The sequence below is a fragment of the Nyctereutes procyonoides genome, unplaced genomic scaffold (assembly GCF_905146905.1).
Source record: "Nyctereutes procyonoides isolate TBG_1078 unplaced genomic scaffold, NYPRO_anot_genome, whole genome shotgun sequence".
NCBI classification, from domain to species: Eukaryota; Metazoa; Chordata; class Mammalia; order Carnivora; family Canidae; genus Nyctereutes; species Nyctereutes procyonoides.
Window position 1 is genome coordinate 24,664,579 of NW_026575139.1, and position 22,690 is coordinate 24,687,268.

Below are 22,690 nucleotides of genomic sequence, written 5' to 3' on the forward strand. Positions count from 1 at the left end.
ATAAATGAATTTAACAATGTTGCAGGATATAAGGTCAATATTTAAGAATCAGTTGTATTTCTTTTTTTTTTTTCTTAAAGATTTTATTAACCTATTCATGAGAGACAGAGAGAAAGAGAGAGAGGCAGAGACACAGGCAGAGGGAGAAGCAGGCTCCATGTAGGGAGCCTGATGTGGGACTCGATTCTCGGTCTCCAGGATCACACCCTGGGCTGAAGGCAGCGCTAAATCACTGAGCCACCCAGGCTGCCTGAGTCAGTTGTATTTCTATACAATTAAACAACCCCAAAATGGAATTAAGCTAACCATATCAATAATAATACTATAATATGAATGGATTAAACGATCCAATGAAAAGGTATAAGTTGTCAGACTACATTAAAAAACATGATCCAAAAAATAAAAATAAAAAAATAAAAAAACAAAACAAAACAAAACAAAAAAACATGATCCTACTATATGCTGTGCTGTCTAAAGGAGACATACTTTACAAATTCAAAGACGAATAAGACTGAAAGTAAAAGGATGAAAAAGATAAATCATGCTAACAAGTAACCACAGAAAAGCTGGAGTAGCTATACTAAAAAGAGGTGAAACAGACTTTCCAACAAAGACTTATGTAGTCCTATGTAGTCAAAATAGCTGATGGAAATCTCTAGTACCAGTTTACTGAAATATAATCTAACTATTTTGCAATATAAACAAGAATGCATACATTTGACACCTGTTAGAATGGCAAAAATCAACAGCACAAGAAACAACAGGTGTTGGCAAAGAGATGGAGGAAAAGGAACCTTGTGCACTGTTGGTGGGAATGTAAACTGGTGCAGCCACTCTGGAAAACAGTATGCAGGTTCCTCAAAAGTTAAAAATAAAACTACTCTATGATCTAGCAATTTCAATACTAGGTATTTACCCAAAGAATACAAAAACACTAATTCAAAGGGATACATGCACCTCTGTGTTTATAGCAGCATTATTTACAATAGTCAAGGTACAGAAGCAGCTCAAGTGTCCATCAACAGATGAATGGATAAAGAAGATGTGGTGTGTGCATATATAAATATTGCATATATACACATACATATGTATAATACATATGTATTACATATGTAATACACATACATATGTATGTGCATACACACATATATATAAATAGAATGTTAGACATAAAAAAATGAAATCTTTTAGCCATAAAAAGAATAAAATCTTGCCATTTGCAATGACATGGATGGAGTACAATGCTAAGTGAAATTAGTCACAGAAAGACAAATACCATGTAATTTCACTCATATGTGGAACTGAGGAAACAAATGAACAAAGGAAAAAAAAAAAAGAGAAAGATAGACAAATCAAGATATAGACTCGGGAATATAGAGAACAAACCAATGGTTACCAGAGGGGAGGGGGGTGTGAGGATGGGTTAAATAGGTGATGGGGATGAAAGGGTACACTTGTCCTGATGTACACCAGGTGATGTATGTGTACACCCAAAACTAATATAACACTGTGTTAACTAACTGGAATGAAAATAAAAACTTAAAAAAAAACCAAACGTACATATTTGGAGGTCATTAGGAAAATAAGCCCAAGTAAATCAAGTCCTTTTTGTTTTATATACCATAAAACCAAATCCACTTTCCCTCTCGTCAAAATAATGGAGCAATTAATGGATCTTTTGTCAATTTTTTTCTCAAGGTTTTCAACGTTTTTTTTTTTTTTTTTTTTTGCCAAGCAATTAATCTCTAATTTCTTAAATTCTATAGCATAACCAGTTTGAGATTATATGGTGATTTGGAAATAGTAAGATGCCTTGAATCTGATTATTACGATGTCATAGAAAAGTAGAGAAATTCTGCTCAGGATATTAAAAAATCTCCTTTCAGCCTCTGATTTGCAAGAAAGCTAGTCAACTACATAGGACTCACTCTCTCAGGTCTGCTTTCTCGGCCAGGTGGTTTCAAAATATCATCCACATTCTTAGATTCGGGTTTCTTCTCAACCCGTGGAGCTGGAGGTGGCTGGTGGCTTAGTGAAGGAGCTGGCAGGGGCATTCGCTCCTCAGGGTAAGTTCTTCGTTCTCCTAGAATTCCAGCAGTTGAACAAAATTACTATTTATATGGTAATTATTTTAAATTTTAACTTTCTTCAATCATGCTAAGGTAAAATAATTTATGATGACTTGGGGGGCACCCTTAACCTTAATAAGAGAAAGTTTAAAGTAATGTAAATCTACTGAAATCAAGAAAATAAAAAGATTTAGGTAAACAGAATGTTCTAAAAAATACTCAAATCATTTTTGTTTGTATTAAATTTAGGGGAAAAGTTAAGCAACAGGACATAGAAGAATAACAATTACACTTTGCTGGACAGTGCCAAGTATGATTTATAGTCTGTCTGTAATGCCAGCTTTATAGCTTTATGAATAAGGGTCACCAGCTTAGGAAAGCTTGCTCTTACAAACAGGGATGCGTTTTTAGATTAAGTGTATAGTGGTGAAAAACTAAAAGCAACCTAAATGTCCAACAAAAAGGGTTTTATATTTTATTCACTCAATGGAATATTACAGAGCCATTATTATAATAGGTTTACATATAGAAAAATGTATATGGTACAATATTACTGGGAATAAGCATGATTAAGAAACTGTATTTACACTTTGATTACAACTCCATTAATACATACATGAAAAGAGAATGAGAAGAAATATACAAAATTATAATAGTTGTGGTATGGTAGATGGTGGCATTATAACTGATTTTGTTTCTATTTTCCAAATTTCTTTAATAATACAAAAGAACAATTTGTTTTCTTTCATTAATTACATTGTTATTTTAAAATTTTTTTAAAAATTTTTAAAAATTTTTAAGTAGGTTCCACATCCAAACATGAAGCCAAACACGGGGCTTGAACTCATGACCCTCAGCTCAACACCTGAGCTGAGATAAAGAATTGGATGCTTAACCGAATGAGCCACCCACGCACCCCTACACTGCTATTTTTGATAATAATGTTGCCATCTCTGAAAAATCTGTGACTACCTTTTACTATGAAAGTTTAAATCCATAGTTACAGTGGGAATCATCTCCAGTGGTTTGCATTCTCAACATCCTCATAATTAATAAGGCACTGCTTTACCTCCAAACATGGATGGTCCTTCGTAGGCTGGTCGGTCAGACTTCCTGTCATAGGATGGCCTATCAAATCCCCCTCTTCTCGATGAGGAATGGTCTTTTTTGTCTCGATATGACTGAGTCCTAGAAGATGTTAACAGGGAGCGCTTTAGAAAATAAATGTGGAGGTCTCTGTCTTACAATGCAATACCACTATCTGCCCAAATTTTTCCATGGGTAGTTACTATACATAGTCAATATTTTTATTTTGCTTTTCTTTTTTTTTTAAAGATTTTATTTATTTTTATTTATTTATTTGACAGAGAATGTGAGAGGGAGAGAGAGAAAGCACAAGCAGGGAGAGTTGCAAGCAGATGGAGAAGCAAGCTCCCTGTGGAGCAGGGAACCTGATGCAAGGCTCAATCCCAGGACCTCGGGATCATGACCTGAGCCAAAGGCACACGATTAACAGACTAAACCACCCAGGTGCCCCTTTATTTTGCTTTTCCATTTCAGTCTGACTTGCAAACACATATCTAAAGAGCTCACGAATTGCAAAAATACACTGTTTGCCTACTATTTAAATAATGGCTGCATTTTTATTGACAATACTATTTTGTTTCCTCACTGGCTATCCTCATCTCCCATTTAATTCTCTGGAATTCAAGCTCACAAAACTCAAGCATCTAGTTTCCTAAAGATTAGTCTGGAACTGTTCTTCCCTCTCCAAACTATACACACACGTATAAAAATTTATGAATTTCCTTTAGATACAATGACTTTTGTCAAATTTAAGTCTATGGTAATTTGTATACCTGGCAAAAAAGATATTTTTCATAACATACCTATCATCTCGAGGTCTGCGTTCTCTATCAAATCGATCCCGGTCGTAGTCAATAACACCCCGATCCCGGTCTCGGTCTCTGTGTGTCTCCCGATCCCTTTTGAAATCTCGATGATCTGCGATGACATTACTTTGACGATCAAAATAAGGCTCACGATCTCTGTCTCTATCATAACGATCACGTTGGCCTGCATGCTCTAAGAAATAATTAGTATAAAATAAGAGCTACAGCCCTTCTTCTGAAATAAAAGCTGAAGAGTGCAAATCTAACTTTAGAACTAATATAAACTATTGTTCTAAATTCAGCTTATGAATCTTTTAGCTATTTTAAAGGGAGGCCCATATAATCTTATCAAAAGGAAAAGCAAATGATAACTAGGTCCTAAAAGGTTTAAAAATACTGCTCTCTCTGGGACTCCTACCTGTCTCAAAAGTTGATCTTTCAGGTAGTGGATCTGGACGCAAAGTTATTCTTTCTCCATAGGGTATCTGTTCAACTTTATTAGTGGACATATCTGGTGAAACAAATCAGGGATAAAACATGGTAAGAATGAAGCTAAAAGAAGACAAAGCTGAAGCTAACAATTTCTTGACAATCCCAAATACAAACCTGTCACCATCACTCACCTCGGCCATGGCCATAATCAACAGTCTGCTGCACCGGTGGTGGTTTGGACATTGGTGGCATACCCATAGGCAGTGGGCCAGGAGGGGGAATGGAAGGGTGCAGTGGGGGTGGTAACACTGGAGCAGATGGAATTGTTCCAGTTTCTGGTTTAAATTCTGAATTCAGTCCTTGTTCATCATTTGTATCCCAGAGACCATAGAAAGAATCTTCATCCCAGCGTTCCTGTTCCACAGCTGAAGTTTGTGGCTTTATCACTGGAGGAGGAGGTGGAGGAGGAGGAGGAGGAGGCGGTGGTGGTGGTATTGGGATAGGCGGCCTGGTCACAGGAACAGATGATCTTGCTGGGGGAGCAGAAGGTCTTACAATTGAACCTGGTGGTTTACCTATAGGAGGGGGTGGTCTATAGGACCCTGGAGGCTGGAGAACAGAGTAAATGGTTTAGTAGATAAACACACCATTATGTTTTCACACATTAGCAGCAATTAAAATCTGATTCTCTGTCCATAAAAGAAAAGGCTGACAAACTGGTCATTCAAAATTAAAAACTTTTTTGTGTTTAAAAATACACCAATGGAGAGAAATATCTAAATCATGTATCTGACAAAAGACTTGTACTTAGAATATGAAAAATTTTTACAACTTAATAAGACAAATAATAGGAAAAAAATGGGCAAAAAATTTGGACATTTCTCCAAAGTAGATACATAAATAAGCACTTGAAAAAATGCTCAATATCATTAGTCATTAGGGAAGTACAAATTAAAATCGTAATGAGATACTATCTCATACCCAGTAAATGGCTGCAGTTAATAAAACAGACAATAACAAATGATGGCAAGAATGCAGAGAAATAAGAACCCACTTAGATTGCTAATGGGAATGTAAAATGGTACAACCACTTTGGTAAATGGTTTAACAGTTGCTCAAAAAGTTAAACATAAACTTACACACTCAGCAATTCCATTCCTAGGTGTCTATCCAACACACACACACACACACACACACACACACACACATCCACCAAAGGACTTGCAGAAGTATTCACAGCAGCATTATTCAAAATCTAAATTTCTGTCAACTGGTGAATGGATAAACAAAATATGATAATCCATATAATAGAATATTTCTTGGCTGTAAAAAGAAATGAAGTACTGGTTCATGCTGCAACATGGATGAACTTTGAAAACATCAGGCGAATTAAGAAATGACAGACATGAAAGACCACATATTGTATGAATTCCATTTAAATGAAATGCCCAGGGGATCCCTGGGTGGCTCAGCGGTTTGGGCCCGCCTTCGGCCCAGGGTCCGATCCTGGAGCCCCGGGATCAAGTCCCACGTCAGGCTGCCAGCATGGACCCTGCTTCTCCCTCTGCCTGTGTCTCTGCCTCTCTCTCTCTCACACTCTCATAAATAAATAAAAATAAAATCTTTAAATGAAATGCCCAGAAAGGCAAATCTACAAAGTCAGAAAGTAGATTAATTGTTGCCTGGAATCTGGTGTAGGAATGAGGATTAACTGCAATTGTCAAAAGGGATCTTACTGGGATAACGAACATGTTCTAAAACTGGATTATGGTGACAGTTGCACAACTTAGTAAATTTATTTAAAAATCACTGAACCACACAATTAAATGGGCAAATTACATGCTATATTATACCTCAATTAGGTTATTTAGAAAAAGCAAAAAAAATTGTCTTTGCCCTTTTGCTGGATTGGGCTGGTTGGCTCTTGCTATTGAGGTAGTGACCCATTTCATCCCATTTTCTGACCCTCTTACATCTGGAGATCTTCATATTTCTCTAAGCTTTTCCACCTAGATACATAAGCCTGGGTCTTTTCTTACAATCTTGCTCTTTGGGTGTCTAGGTAGCTCAGTCAGTTGGGGATTCCCTCTTGATTCCCTCAGGTCAGATCAAGATCTTGGGGTTGTGACATCAAGCCCCATGTCCGGCTCCAAGCTAAGCAGAGATTGAGACTCTGTCCCTCTCCTTTTGCTCCTCCTGCTGTCTCTAATAATAAAATAAATACATAAAATCTTAAGAAAATCAAAACAAAATCAATCCTGTTTCTCATTCTTTTTTTCCCTCTACCCTTAACTCAGCAACAGGAATGTGGATTCAGTTCAGCCCGTATCTGCCTTGCCCCAAAGCACCCAATTCTAGGGATTCTTCTCAAATGCCTGAGATTTATGGGTCTAAAAAAAATTATGCGTCCTTGCAAATGTCATCTGTTGAGACACCCCACGTGGAAACTGTCTCTCTTCTTCCTTCCTCCATAGATCTGCTTATTCAGGACAGCCCCGATTCTTCCACCAGTCCCAGAGTAAAACTACTGGCCGCTTCTATAGAGGAGAGCACAGTGAAGAAGGAAGGTATGGCCCTGGGCAAGAAACAGAAGATCAGAACCCTGTCCTCTCAGAGCTATATGTACTCAACGACAGATTTCAGAGACAGAAATACCTCACTCTAAAGCAGATCCAAGAACTTCCCAACATTCTGAACCTTAGCTATAAGCAGGTTAAGACCTGGTTCCAGAACCAGAGAATGAAATGTAAGAAGTGGCAGAAAAATAACTGGCCAAATAGCAAGTGTGACTCAGAACAAGCTCAGCAACTACTGAATACTCAGGCTTCTCTTCTTACTACCAGGAATAATTGATAAACACTTCTGGAACCTTTCAATATAGAGCAACCAGACTTGGAACAGTCAGTCTTGGAGCAACTATTACTGGAAGAGTCAGAGCTGGTGCCCCCAAACCTGGAACAACCAGACCTGGAACAATCAGCTCCACAATTGTGGAGAGGAGTCCTTGTAGCCCCAGATCCAGTTCCAGCAAAATTCTGTCAGTGATTTGGAGTCTATCTTAGAAACTGTTGGGGAAAGCCAATAATGTAATTACAACAAACTGCTAAGGATTTTAGCACCCAGCAAATAATGGATTTATTCCCAAATTACTCTGTGAACACAGACCCTGAAGACGTATGATGATGAGTATATTATTCAATCTCAATTTGGGCAGCGGCTGTATTACTTTTCCTAGTATTTATATTTTAGGGTCCTGTATCTCTGCCTTGATATTCTGTTTCTCACTGTGCTTATTTTGTCAAATTGAGGGGGTACGCCTGGAGTCTAATCAAGGAAGTTTCAGTAGCATTGGCTGCTATGGACAACACGGCATGTGTCTGGCTATAAATAACTAGATGCCATACTAATTTGGGTATCTTTAAGCTCTAGGATCTAACCTCAAGAATAGGAAGTAAAAATACAAAGATGTGTGACAAAGGATTATTTGTATTTTCAGAGACTGTGAAGCTTTACTTGTTAATAACTTCAATTGTTACGGTGAAGGGTTAAACCACATGTGCTTCATTGATTTCCTCTGCCCCTTGTGTTGTTTTACACTAACTCCTATTGTGTTCATTATTTTAGTATTTGCAGAAAGATGTTTTGTATTTTAATGTATCATGATAATAGTACCAGTTGGCTGGCTGGTTTACAGGTTTAAGTACAAATAAATAAAATACCCACTTAAAAAAAATTTGTCCTCAACACTACCATCCCCTCCCCTCCAATGTACTATCCTCTCTCTTTTCTCCTTCCTGAAATATTAGGGAGCTAGCCACTTAGATATAAATGCCCCAGGCCCACCCCACACCTACTGAATTTCTGTAGGGGAGATCCTAGCATTAATTAAAACCAAAACCTCCATGAATAATTCTGATGTTGACCACTTGGCTAAGAATCTCTGCTATAAAGTATCTTCTCACTCTGGTGGCCTATCTCTACAAAAATAGTGAATTTCCAGTGAAATAAACTCTAGCTAGCCTCCTCACTTATATTCAGTTGTCTGGTTGACAACAGTAGTTTGTGGCAGGACTGGTACCAACATACAACACCAAAACCAGGAAACAAAACAAAGAAACTGAATAGAACATTTAGTAACCTACTCAAGAGGGAGTGCTACTGTAGCGTGCAATGGTTGCATTTGTTTTCCCAAAGCAATTACCAAATGTCAACAGAAATGTGTATTAAAGAGACAGTAGAACCTCTTAGATAGGTCCTACCTATCTACTCAATACTGAAACCCAATTATTAAATTTTATTTTAATCTTTACAAGTTTGATTCAAATACTCACTACACTTTTCTTTTAGTTCATTGTTTCTAGTTTGTTTGTTCTTCATTGACAGCTATTTTAAACCTTACACAGACCAGCCAACAATATATGCATTCCTTACACATTTACTCACATATGGGCTGTGCTTTAAAAAAAAACTTTTTGAGTAATGAAATGGATTTGGCCAATATATAAGGATGCTGTTTAACTAGAGATCACTACAGGCTACAGTTAAAGACAAAGGGTTACTACCTAAGGATAAACATTTGATTATGGCATTTTAAACTCCAAGAGAATGCCATATAAGACAAAAACTTTTGTGTGGAGCACAGCTATCCAGACCTATTTCAAATATCTTAAGAATACTTAGGACTTTGGGATCCCTGGGTGGCGCAGCGGTTTAGCGCCTGCCTTTGGCCCAGGGCGCGATCCTGGAGACCCGGGATCGAATCCCACGTCGGGCTCCCGGTGCATAGAGCCTGCTTCTCCCTCTGCCTGTGTCTCTGCCTCTCTCTCTCTCTCTGTGTGACTATCATAAATAAATAAATAAATAAATAAATAAATAAATAAATAAATAAATAAATAGAATTAAAAAGAATACTTGGGACTTTGTCTATAAATAAAACAAAAAGTATTTTCTTCACACTACATAGTGAAAGCAATACACACACTTGTAAAAAAAAAACAAAACAAAACATCCCTACAGTATTTATATGATAAAGGATTAATATCTATACTATATTTAGAATAATATAAATTGAAAAAAAAAACCCTTAAGAGTCAACAGATAAATGGATAAAGAACAAAATAGAATTTTTATAGGAAGAAATTAGTTAACTAATATGGAAAAATACTCATGTTCACTATCAAAAATGCATATTAAAACATTTTAAAACTATTAAATCTACCAAAAATATTAAGTAGCTGACACCTGCAAGGCTCTAGTATACATGTTACACAACTATTTTTGACAGCCACTGGCTGTATTCCAGGAATCATTAAAAAAGGTCCTTATTCTGTTACTGAAGTATCCCACTTTGGGAATTTAAGATTATTTTAAAAAGTTATCTAGAATAAGAACTTGATACAAAAACATTCATTAATGTTCTATTAATAATAAGGCTGAAGGATTAGAAACCAGTTGTCCAACAGAAGTGGAATAGTTTTAATAAATTATGCATCAAAAATAATAATGTATGCAGGAATACAGAAAAATGTTTATGATTTGTGAAGTGAATAAAGCACACACATGGAACTATAATTTGAAACTTCTACACTTTGCTAAGAAATACAAAGATAAAAGACATAGTTCCTATCATCATGAGCTCTAAATATTTTATTTTTATTTATTCATTTGAGAGAGAGAAAGAGACAGAGTGAGTGAGTGCACGTGTGCACAGCACACAAGCAGGGAGAGCAGCAGAGGAACAGGAAGAAGTAGACTCTCCACTGAGCAGGGAGCCCAATGCAGGGCTTGATCTCAGGGTCCTAGGAGATCATGACTTAAGCTGAAGGCAGACGCTTTACTAACTGAGCTACCCAGGTGCACCAAGAGCTCTGTTTAGAAGGAAAGACAGACCTGATAACAGACAAAATACAACAGGATAATGGCCATGACAGAGGCTTGTATAAGACATTACAGAGGTACATGTGAAGGCAACCATCTTACACAAGTGTAAGAGAAGATACAGAGCTGAGTTCTAAAAAAATGAACAAGGATGAACTAGTTGGAGAAGGGGATAAGAAGAGAAAGAAAAGAAACTCTGTTTTAGAGAACATGCATGTGCAAACGATAGAGAGGAAGAGACTGGCACACTTTGAATTGTAAGAAGCTACATGTGGAACGAAAGCAGAATGTAGCAGAGTGATGGTAATGGTAAGTAATGTTAAGTTCAGGAAGAAAACATAAAAGGTCATGCAAAAGATTCTAGATTTTATCCTGAAAGCCATGGAGGAATACAAAAACATTCTAAAGTGAGGGCACATGCAACATAGTGAGATTTATGTTTTTGCATGTCCATTTTGGCCAGAAGCCCCATCAGTGCTGTCTTAAGTGAGGTGTAGGGGTACACAGTGGCACTAGAGAACTTTTTCAGGTGATGGAAATTTTGTTCTTCCTTCTATTTGTCAAAACACAAACCTATGTAGGCTTAAAATGAGTTATGAGATGTAAACTAAACCTCAAAATTTGATTAAAAAATACAGCAAAACAATCACTCTAGCAGCAGAATGGAAAATGGGATCAGAGGGGAGTGAGATGGGGAGATGAAATAATCTGAAATAATATAGGCAAGAGCTGATGAAGGCTAGAACTGAGATTGTGGGGAAGTGGAGGACAGTATATTTGAACACTATTAAAAAGGTAGTAAAATCAATCAACAGAATGACTGGATATGGAAGGGCAGGACAAAGAAAAGAATTAAGGCTGACTTTCAGGTTCCCAGCTTGGGTGACTATGTGATGGTGAGGAGAAAGAACAAGTTAAATAGAGAATGATAATGAGTTCTGCTTTGAATCTGCGGAGTGACAGGAGACACATCAAGATGCAGATGGATGCACACACAGGTCAGGAGACAGGACATGGAGAGGTGACATCATGGTGGTTGTTGGTGTTAACAACTATATCTGAGTGTTACGTGTTAGACCAGAGTGAAAGGGAACATTGAAAAATGAAGAGTTAATTTCATGAAATGATTTGGGTTTTTTTCTCTCATTGTGTTGTTACAAAGTTATTTGCATGACAATATTTTTAAAGCCCAACAGTGGCTTAAAGGTAAAACAACAAATAACCACCACAAAGATGAATGCAAAACAAATAGAGAATTTGATCAAACAAGTCTTCTTTAACAGAACTTTACTGCCTGAACTGAGGCATGACGTTTGATCCCTTCCTTAGCTGTGGAACTAGTAGCTTGAGGAAGTGGGGAGACTATGAGGCTCATAGGAGCAAAGTTCATGGGGAGCCCTTGCACTGCCCAGATGAAAAACAGCACTATTTGAACAAAAGAGACTATTAGGAAAATTCTACAGTTTTGTGAACATGAAGCCATGTAGCTCAGGTGTGCTTGGTGTACTTATCAAAACCTAGGGGAAAAATGCTCACAGGCGACCACATTTAAAAGATTTTCAAAGGTCAATTACCACTAGATTTATACTTTCCCCAAATTTACATTTTTTTGTAGAGGAAATTTATACTTATTACAATAGGAAAAAAAATCAAACAAGACATACAAACATATAAAGTAGGAATCATTTCATTTCCTGAGCACACATTTTGCCATACCGGGTACATTCCAGGCCTTGAAGATGCATTCTGCAACCTCGCGTCCTGGGGTGGCAGATGGTCAGGCATCTGTGGCTCCGACCCAAAGTCTTTCATCTTCTGAAGCTGTTCTTTTTGTTCCCTGTGAACAAATAAAATTGCCATGGTACATTAGGCATGTTTACTCCATTCCTAAGTGACTACAATTGATAACAAAGAACAAAAAAGAGACCTAAAATCCTTGTTCTAAAATCCTCTCCGTGCCCACGGAGCACAGGCAGAATAACATTCTTTTGCCTATATGTAGCTAACTGACCAGTCATCTACAACCTATAAACGACTACAAATTATCAAAGATCTTCAAGGGCAGATTCTATAATCTGCCTCATTAGTCTATTCTAAAATATCATCTACTTGTCATGTTTTTCTTTCATTGAACAAAAAGTTGTCTCACTATGTCTTCTGTTCAATACTCTCTAACCAAAGGTTGCAACATGGTGGCCAAATATGACCTAGAAAGCAATTTTTTTTTTTTTTGAAATTTGGCTTTCACATCAGTTTTAAAAATCTGAATTAGCTGCCATTATTTACAAAGCAAAATATTTCACAGATAAATTCAAATTTTAAAGGGATTTGGTAACAATGGGTTTAAGTTCCCACATGCCAATGATGAGCTGACAGGAATAGTGGCTGTCCACTTTAGATGAAGCAGTTTGCCACAATCCTCACCACATTCAGTAAGTAGTTATTCTGGCCCATTTTTACTCATTTTAGTTACCTGTCTAGTTTTTGTGGATATTTTAGTTTATGGCCCTGCTGTATACAGTGAGAACAAATGTCAGCCTATACCCTTAAAAACGGTACTTCATATTCCTAAAGAGTAATTACACAACTCTTCATGATTTTCTTCAAATCTCTGATCAAATTCCTTTTTTTATTTTTAACTTTTCCTTACAATGCCCACCTTAAACAGGTATAACATCCTACTATAAGCTCTTCGGACCTTTTATAATTTTTTCCCTACATTGGGTATAGTGACCCAAATAGACATAAAGGGTCAAATATAGAAAAAGTTTATTTTCTGCCTCACATAAATCATATTATAACTTTACACCATCACAACATAGCTTACTTGTATTCAGCAATGACAATTCTTATCCATCACTTCATATTTTAATTAGGTTTATATTGCCTAGAAAGAGCTTTAAAAAAAAGGATGGTGAAGAAGAAGCACCTTTTATACAGCATTTCCATATAAAGCAGTAATAGATGAAAAGGAAATTTTAAAATGAAAGGAAAGAAATCTTGGCAGCTTGATAACACCAATCAGCTTGGTGTTCTCCATAAACAAAACAGATTTTAGAGTTGGACAGACTGCACTGAAATTCTGGTTTGCCACTGAATAGCCAAGTGGACTTAACCTCTATAAGTCTTAGTGTCATCTGTGAAGTGAGGATACTATCTACTTCTCTTTGTAGGCCTTTGAGATAAAAGGATATGAGACAGGAGAACTGAGATAACATACACTAAGTTATTAGCACAGTGCTCAGTACACAGTGGGCTTTAAATTAAAGGTGTCTATAACTTAAAAACGAACAATGTAATAACTAAATATTCTCTAGCATGCTTTCACATCTTCAGGAGTAATCTAGAAGAGTCTAATCTTTCAGAGCGTATCTTCTATAGACAGAAATCTGTTATGCTGCCTGAAACATCAGATCTTCCATCTTTACCTACAGGTATTTTTCCTCACTACACTTTTCTAGTCATAAAGCTTCAGTTATAATTTCAATTGGTATAATCCACAAATGCAGACTAGAATTAAAAAATGAAGGAAATATAATACACTGGAATATATCAAATCCTAACCATTAATTTATTTTCTCAAAACATTGTTAATTCCTAAGAAATTACTCAAAAAGCTTGCAATCTAACAATGACTCCTAAATTCTTATTTCAGGATATAGTTGGTTTAAGGATTAAATGCGTATATACTAAGTATTCAGTATAGTTCCTAGTACATAGTAAGCATGAAATGTTAGCTTTTTTAAAAAATTTTGTTATTGCTACTACCCAGGAAGCATTATGTAGATACCTATACAGAGTTGGGTGACTGCATATCAAGAAATCCAAATTCTATTCTCCATTTCGCAAAGAAAATATTTGATTATGCAGAAACAAGTAACATCCTCAAGTAGAGATATCTGCTTCTAATTATACGGAAAGATAAAGCACCCCAGAAAGAAAGTAACAATGATTAGACAAATCTGAGGACACTTTAGGTAAACCATTCTTAGCTTCAACAGAGAAAAACCTATAGCACTTCCCAAAGTTTTATCAAAGATTAGTGAATATGAAGTCTATCAGATCTAATACCAAAGAACAAATGCCTCCTGGGGAAAAAAAAGATGTTACATATGAGCTCCATGAAATCCAGAGCACTGGAGAGTTGAAGTTTGACACTTGAAACATGCATAAGCATGGTATGTCAGCAACACATCCATAATAAAGCCAAGAATGGCTATCAAATTTTCACATTTCAGGACATAAGCTTACAATTAATACAGTTCCTAAATATATATCCTAACCCTAAACAGTACTGAATGGCCAGGTAATAATTAAAATTACAAGATAAGAACTTGAAGCAAAATGATTCCATTCAAATATATCACATCACTTTAAAAGAGCAGTTTGAATGTGGTTTTGACTAAAAGAAATGATCTTAAGTAGTCAACTTACCGAAGCATTTTCAGTTCTTGTGCAGCTTTCAAAATGATTTCGTGCTGCCTCTGACTGAGAACCATTACCCCTCCAAGGCCTTGGTCAGAGTCTAAGTTTGTATCCGACCCCATCATTTCAGAAGAATGATGTGAGGAGGGCATATGTTCCGCCATGGGGGAATGTCTATCCACATCAGATGGGTACCATCTGTCTGACAACCGTTCTCTTTCCCAGTCCATTCTGTCAGGGATATAATCTCGCTTTTCCCGCCATGTATCTCCTCTTTCTGGATACTCTCGGATCCTCAACTCACCCCTATCACGAAAATCTCGATCATACCCATGGTCTCGATTTCTTTCTTCTCTCCATCTATCATCCCGATATCTATCCAAAGGTGGAAGAGGTGGGAGGGGTGGTAAAGGTGGAAGAGATGGAATATCCCGTTCACGAAACTGTGATTCTTGTTCATCCAGTGGTCTCCCATAATCTCTGTCCCACTCATTATCCAAATTTCTATCATACATATCCATGGGTCTTCCAATCCGATCCACATCCCTGTCCAAGTCCCTGTCCATTTCCCTGTTGTAGTCCTCATCCATATCCTGATCTCTCTCCCAATCATCCCACCAAGGGCCTCGTCTATCTCCATCATGAGATCGAGATGGTGGTGCTGAGAACCTGTCCTCTCTGTTATATGGATCTAGTGTATCATCTTGATAGTCACGTTCACATTCTCTCCAGTATCTTTCTCTATCCCAATCATCAAGTCTTTCTCGTTCCATTGGAGCATTTCTACCATCTAAAGGGAACTCTTCATGCCCTCTCTCTTCTCCATGGTTCCATGGGGCCCTAGGAGGCTCGTCTCGGTGATATGGATACATTTTTTCCCCACCATCTCCTGTTTCTGGTCTAAATGGACCTCTGTCACGACCGAAGTCTGGTCTTCCCAGTCCCCTTTCCCTACTGCCAGGCCCTCGGGGTGGTCCCCTCTCCCTACTCCCGGCTCTTCGTGGTGGTACTCTCTCCCTACTCCCAGCCCTCCGAGGAGGTCCTCTCTCCTGACTGCCAGCCCTCCGAGGTAGTCCCCTTTCTCGGCTGCCAGCTCTACCTCTGTCCTGGCTGCCTTGTAGACCACCTGGCACTTTCTCCCGATTGCCTCCTGGCCTCATTAACCCTCTGTCCCGGCTGCCTTCTCCTCTATTCATCTTCTCTCGACTGTCTTCTCTTCTACCCATCATCTTATCACGAAAGTCTTCTTGCTTGACCAACCCTGGGCCACGGCTGAGTGCCTGGCCTCGACCTCTATTTACTAGTCCTTTATCCCGTATGTCTTCCATTCTGTTTTGCCCCGGACCTCTGTAAGATGAGCTGCTGCCTCGATTGCCTTCTAACCTATTATCTCTGTTATCTGGCCGAGGTAGCCCTTTCTCTTGGCTGTTTTCTGAGTGGGGCAGACCAATACCCAAAGGTTTAAAATCATTATCTGCAGTTAATGATGATGATGTTGTCACTGCTGCTCCTCCCTCCATCCCCCCTGGTTTTGAGGGAAAAGCAGATTGAGAAGGTACAGGTTTATTTGCAAGGGATACAGGCTGAGTAACAGCTTGGGCTTTGTCCATTTGAGTCTCCATACTTTGAGAATTCGGGTCCCAATTAGAAGGCTCTATGGGCCCTTCCGAGACTTCGCTTTTAGGTGGCTCTTGTTGAGAGTCGCTTAGATTCTCATTTGACTGAGCCGCCTTGGCATCCTTTATATCTGCAGCAATGGAAAATGTAGCTGACTGCATTTTAAAATTCTTCTGCTGGTTACTATTGGTGTCTGCTAATTGTTCTTTGTTTCCTGAAAGAGGTTCTGCTTGTGACTTAGGTTGCGGCTGATGTTGCTGTCCAAAAGCTGGCTTGGGGCCTTTCCACTGTGGTCCACTCTGTCGAGGACTGAGGGATGTATTGGGGGTAATATAAAACTGAGATGCTGGCCCCCGGGGAATCATTCCCCATTTGCTTTTAGTGCCCTCTGTTGGGTGACCTTCATATCTGGGTCTTGGCCCATCGGGGCGATTTCCTTCAAAACGAGGCCCTTTGGGTCTCGGTCCTTCACACCTTGACCCTAAATCCTCAAATCTTCGAGGACCATCAAATCTACAAGTAAAACAAAAGATATTACTCAAGACAGTAAAGCAGAAAAAAAATATTCTCCATGTAAGAATATTTAAGGCAATCTGGCCTTAGAATTTGTTTACAGAAATGACTCTGTCAGTCATTAAATAAATCCTGAGGCATCTATCTTAGAATCAGTAAGCTAAAGTGGCAGTGCTCAGGTCTCAGGACAGGCTTTGGAAATCATGTCAGTAGTATTATGATAATTCACTTCAAAACATTTCTTGCGGCAAGTCACTGATATTTTAACTAAATTGTTAAAAAGCAATTATAAACATTGTGACTTAGTAGACAGAAAAGTCCACTCATTTTTAAGGGGGAAAAATGCCACAGCTAATTCTGAGAGTATTTTCAGAATTAAAATATAAAAACTAAATAGGAAACAATTAACAAGGTAATTTAGGATGATTATAAATACTGTTGGAACTAACATTATTATCTGGACTGACAAAATTAAAAAAAGACAGTAGCCAGCTACATCTTAGGAGTATGCCCTGACATTTTAAAGTCTGGACATCTTAAAGTCCTGAAATTTTGTTATGGACCTCCTTGCTTATTCAGTAAATTTTTAGTGCACATTCAAGCACTACAGTACATCCAAGGGATATACAAATAAAATGTCATCTGTGCCCTCAAAGGGTTTGCAATCAAGGAGAAAGAGAACCTAAGTGTAAATAAGTGCCCAAAGGTGCAATGACAGAAGTCTATCTGCATATAACAAGGGCAAACAGAGGAGGTGATGGTTAACTCTACCAGGATAAGGGGAAGGTTGCTGTCCAATAAAGGCTTTAAACAATATATGATGCTTAAATTAAGTCTTGAAGGACAAATTCTCTGAGGCCAGGCTAACAGAGTGCACTGGAGATAAGGTAAATGGACAGCAAGGACATCTAAGGTTAAGGAAGCATTGTGAGGAAAGGCAGGGAAGCACACTAGCACAACATGTCTCGAAGTGCAAACAGTTCAACATGGCTGAAACAAGAGGAGACAGAGTAGGGAGAGCAGGGAAAGGAGTGGAAAGGTAGAGAACTAAGAGACAAAGTGAAGAGTAGGCAAGAATCAATCTCCAGAAGACCCTGTATGCCTGTGTGGCAGAGACTACTATGCTCCTCCAATAGCCAGCTATTCCCCCTTTTCCTAGAGTAACTGAGCCTCTTCATTCTTAGCTGGACATAAAGCTAGCCAGCCTAAATACTCTCTTTTCCAAATTCTCCTGCACTAGAACTTGCAGCCATGTTCTGGCCAATGCGCTGAGAGTGAAAATGACCAGCACATCCTTCTGGGTCATACCCTTAAAGGGAAGGGCACATATTCCTCTTTATCATTTATCATTTCCTTTTCATGCTAGCTTTGACATGGTAATGACACATCTTGGACCATGTAGATAAGGGCAATATACTAGGGGATAAAAATTAACAAATCAGAAGGAACCTGGAATCTTGAAATTGTAGAGCCACCACATAAGTGCTGAGAAAGAATAAAACTCTAATTTATTAGAGTATGTGACTTTGGATCTCTGTTATCATAAATGAATTAATTCAGCTGGGTAAGAAGTTGGGAGTTACTTAATGAGACTTAGAGCCACTACAGATGGTTTGAATTTTAAAAGATTGTTCTAGCAGAAAAGTAGCAGATGGATAGGTGGGAAAAGTTTATTTAGAATTGTTTCCATAATTTGGGTAAGTGAAAGGAAAGCCTGTCCTAAGGCAGTGACTGACATGAAGATGCAGAGGAGATAAAAGTGAGAGATGTGAAGGAAGGTAAAACGGATAGGACTTTCTAACAGGTGAGATTAAAATGATAACGGAAGGGAAGGATTTACGATGATTCTAAAGTTTCTTAGGGCTAAATGGATGGTGATACTTTTCAGGATTTTAATGATAAATAGAAGAGTTTTTCTCTCATTGGTTTGGGAAATCAATGAGGATTAATAAATTCAGTTTCAGATAAAACATTTATTTTCCATTCCTGTTGACGTCAGGTTTTGCTGGACTAGAAGTCTTAGTTTCAAAGGGAGGAGGGAATGCTCCCATCAGGGGAAACAACAATAACTCCATTAAACTCAAGATTGCCACCTGGCTACTTTGGGTTCTGAATCAACAGGCGAAGAAGGGAGTGACTGGCCCTGGGCTGCAAGGGGGAAACTGCACAATGAAGATAAGGAGGATTATGTCTGGAATGGCGATCCTCTAGAACACCTCTTAGCACTTCCATGTCCTGTGATTAAAGTAAAAAAAAAAAAAAATTACAACAGCTGAATTCAGACAGGACTGCCAACAGCCCAGAGCCTTCAAGAATGAAGGTTTGGGTCACTCCACCAGGCAAAAAACCAGGACCACCTGAGGTGCATGTGAGAACAAAGGGACTATGAAATGGGTTGTGGATAAAGGTTATTATAAATACCAACTATGGTTAGGTTACATGACCAATTGCAGAAAGAAGGACTGTAACAGTTATGAGTAGTTCCTTCCTTATTTGATATGTTTAAATATGTCTTAGTCAAATTTCTTTGGTTGATTTTTCTTATCTAACATAAGATGTATTAATAATAGTTAATTTTGTATCTCAGAGTTTAAATTACAAAGTAACAAAGAAGAGTGTGAACCCAGCTGGAAGAATGAAGATTTCACCAAACACAAAAAAGGGACTTTGTATCCTTTTCTGGGGAAAAGGTAAGAATCTTTTTTCAGTTGTCCAGAGATAAGTATTTTATGTCAGATGCAAAAATCTCCCTTGTGACCCATCCTAATCAGAAACATATAAGGGAACTCTGGGAAAGAACATATTAGTGAACTCCACTACAGCCTAGCCAAACTGACACCACACAGACTCCTCACAAGAAATTTCAATATACATAAACCCATTATAAACAGAAAAGGGATCACCAGCAGATGAGAATTTTGTTTTTAAATTCTAAAAGACAAAGAGCACATGTGAATGGTAACATATGGAGCAAGAAGCTGCAGTTTAGAATGCTGGTAGTAGAAAGGGATACAATAAAAATGGAGTTGGGGGCAGCCCGGGTGGCTCAGCGGTTTAGCGCCACCTTCGGCCCAGGGCGTGATCCTGGAGACCCGGGATTGGGCCCCCAGGCTCCCTGCATGGAGCCTGCTTCTCCCTCTGCCTGTGTCTCTGCCGCGCTCTCTCTCTCTCTGATGAATAAATAAATAAAATCTTAAAAAAGGGGGGGGGGTTGGTTTGCTCACAGAAACCTGGAGAGTCAAAATTCTCAGATACCATGAAGGACAAGAGTAAGAGTTGGGGTTAAAAATATATAAGTTAAAATCTATAGTCGGAAACATCAACCAGACTTTCTCTAGGCTGAATGTCCCTAATTTCTTGAATCTGAGAGTCCTATAACATTAGCAGACAGTTCTTTGCCCTACCACCTCAAACAAAGCCTGAATTTGCTGACTGGGAGCAATAATAGCTAATAACCCCCTCATATGCATACAGTTTTCAATTAGCTTGTTGGTGTCCCCAACTCTTAAATATAAATGATAACCAAGGATCACTAGATATTTGAAGAATGTCTCCAATATGAAAGGAAGAGACCAAAGGTAAACAGGTCATAAATCTGGAGAAAACAGAGATAACGCAAAAAACAGAAGATAACTTTTTTTAAAATCCTCAAATAACATCCCCAGAGAGATTCTTAAAGATACTGTGCTATAAATCAATTTGCTATACATAAAAAAGGATGAGAACCAAAAGAACTGTGGAACATTTTTAAAATTCTCCAAATAAAATGCAATGAAAGAATTAGCAGTATTTCAAAGTACAACCAAATGAAAGAGAAAAAAACAAATATAATCAATCTAGCAGGTCCAAAAACCTACAAATGAGGCATTCCAGAAAAACAGAAAACAAGAAAAACATTTATAAAGAAATAGCACAAAGATTTAAGAGTTAAGAGACTCTAATCTCCAGACAGAAAGGGCCTAGCTCACTAAGTACCAAATGTAACTAGTAAAACAAAAACCCACCATGAACTTTTAGAAAACCAGGGTGAAAAAGTGTTTCTGGCAAAGGGAGAAAGAAGTGACATAATTAGGAAAAGAATCAGAACAGTATAGCACCTACACTAAGTAACAGAAGAAAATAGAATGATGACCCTAAAACCTTGAGGAGTAATTATGTTCAACATCAGTATGTGGTATGTAAATGGTATTAAACAGTTTGGTATTAGCATTAAAACAGATATACAGATCAATGGAACAGAACTGAGAGCCCCAAAATAAACCCACACATATATTGTCAATTACTTTATGACAAAGGAGCTAAGAATATATAATGGAGAAAGGACAGTTTCTTCAATAAATGATCCTGGGAAAACCGAACAGCCATATACAAAAGAATGCAACTACAGTGCTATCTCACACTATACACAAAAATTAACTCAAAATGGATTAAAGACTGAAAGTAAGACCCCAAACCATAAAACTCCTAGAAAAAAACACAGGTGGTAAGCTCCTTGACATAGGTCTTGGTAATGATTTTTTTGAATCTGATATCAAAAACAAAAAGGTAGGACCACACTAAACTACCAAGCTTCAGTACAGCAAAGAAAACCATCAACAAAATGAAAAGGTGACCAACTGATTGGGAAAAAAACACTTGCAAATATTATATCTCATAAGGGGCTAACATCCAAAATAAACAACTCATATATACTCTAGCAAAAAAACACTCTGATTAAAAGATGGGAAGATCTGAACTGATATTTTTCCAAAGATGACATACAGATGGCCAATAGGTACATGAAAAGATTTTCTACATTATTTATCATCAGGGAGACGCAAATCAAAACCACAATGAGATATTACCCCACACCTGTTAGCATGGCTATTTTCAAAGACTAGAACTAATACGTGTTGGCCAGGATATGGAAAAAAGAGCACTTTTGTATATGGCTGGTGGGAATGTAAATTGGTTCGGCCACAAGGAAAACAGTATGAAGGTTCTTCAAAAAATTAAAAGTTCATGTGACCCATCAATTTTACTCCTGGGTATTTATATCTGAAGAAAACAAACAAACAAAAAACTAACTTAAAAAGATACATGCATCCCTGTATTCACTGCAGCATTATTCACAATAGCCAAAATATGGAAACAACCTCAGTGCCCATCATTGGAAGAATGGGTAAAGAAACTGGATACTGAACTGAATATTATTCAGCCATAAAAAAGAATGAAATCTTGCCACTTGTGACAACATGGATAAACCTTGAAGGCATTATGCTAAGTGAAATTAAGTCTGACAAATGCTGTATGATATGTCTTATACGTGGAATGCAAAAATAAATAAATAGAAAAAACCCAAGCTTATCGATACAGAGAATAGGCTAGTAGTTGCCAGAGGCAGGGGTGGGGCATGGGAGAAATGGGTGAATTAATTTTGTTTTTAGTTTAAATAAATTAAATTTTAAATGCTCAACTTCAAATTCTATATCCAAATTATTAATCAAGTGTGAGGTTAGAATAAAAATATTCTCAGACACACTAGACTCAGAAAATGTACCTCTAACCCATGATTTCTCAGTAAGTTACTTGAGCATGCACTCTGGGAAAAAGAGTCACTAAATCACAAACAGGAAGCCATGGGATTCAGTAAACCGTGAATCCAATCCAGGAGGACAGTCAAGGAAAATGCTGGAGTAACAGCCATATATATGGCATATCTTTTGAGCAACCAACCACCCAACCTGCCTAGGTGTAAAGCAAGAAGATGCATGCATTTTGGAGAGAGAGCTCCTCAGGAAAAAAAAGGTGGTGCTTTTGGGACTGGGGTTGGAGAATTATTTTAAACATTTTTCAAGAAGACAATTAGAAATCCTACAAAAGTCA

The 22,690-nt window shown here is 37.8% G+C and overlaps 1 protein-coding gene and 1 pseudogene across 4 annotated transcripts in view; one reads left to right on the top strand and one right to left on the bottom strand.

Moving 5' to 3' along the window:
* The window catches only part of YLPM1 (YLP motif containing 1), a 76,921-nt gene that overhangs the window by 28,946 nt on the left and 25,285 nt on the right, over positions 1-22,690 (bottom strand). For 2 of the 4 annotated variants that reach the window (XR_008661658.1, XM_055304077.1), the window contains exons 5-11: positions 14,705-16,825; positions 11,987-12,107; positions 4,585-5,002; positions 4,380-4,472; positions 3,959-4,154; positions 3,139-3,257; positions 1,929-2,083 (exon numbers count right to left, since the gene is read on the bottom strand). Coding sequence is in view for 3 of the 4 variants with exons in the window: in XM_055304077.1 (XP_055160052.1) it covers positions 1,929-2,083; positions 3,139-3,257; positions 3,959-4,154; positions 4,380-4,472; positions 4,585-5,002; positions 11,987-12,107; positions 14,705-16,825 (3,223 nt within the window). In the remaining variant the exon portion in view is untranslated. The remainder of the gene's footprint in view (positions 1-1,928; positions 2,084-3,138; positions 3,258-3,958; positions 4,155-4,379; positions 4,473-4,584; positions 5,003-11,986; positions 12,108-14,704; positions 16,826-22,690) is intronic. The other 2 variants (XM_055304078.1, XM_055304079.1) reach the window with 2 other exon arrangements.
* LOC129496299 (homeobox protein NANOG-like) lies at positions 6,699-7,573 on the top strand (annotated as a pseudogene).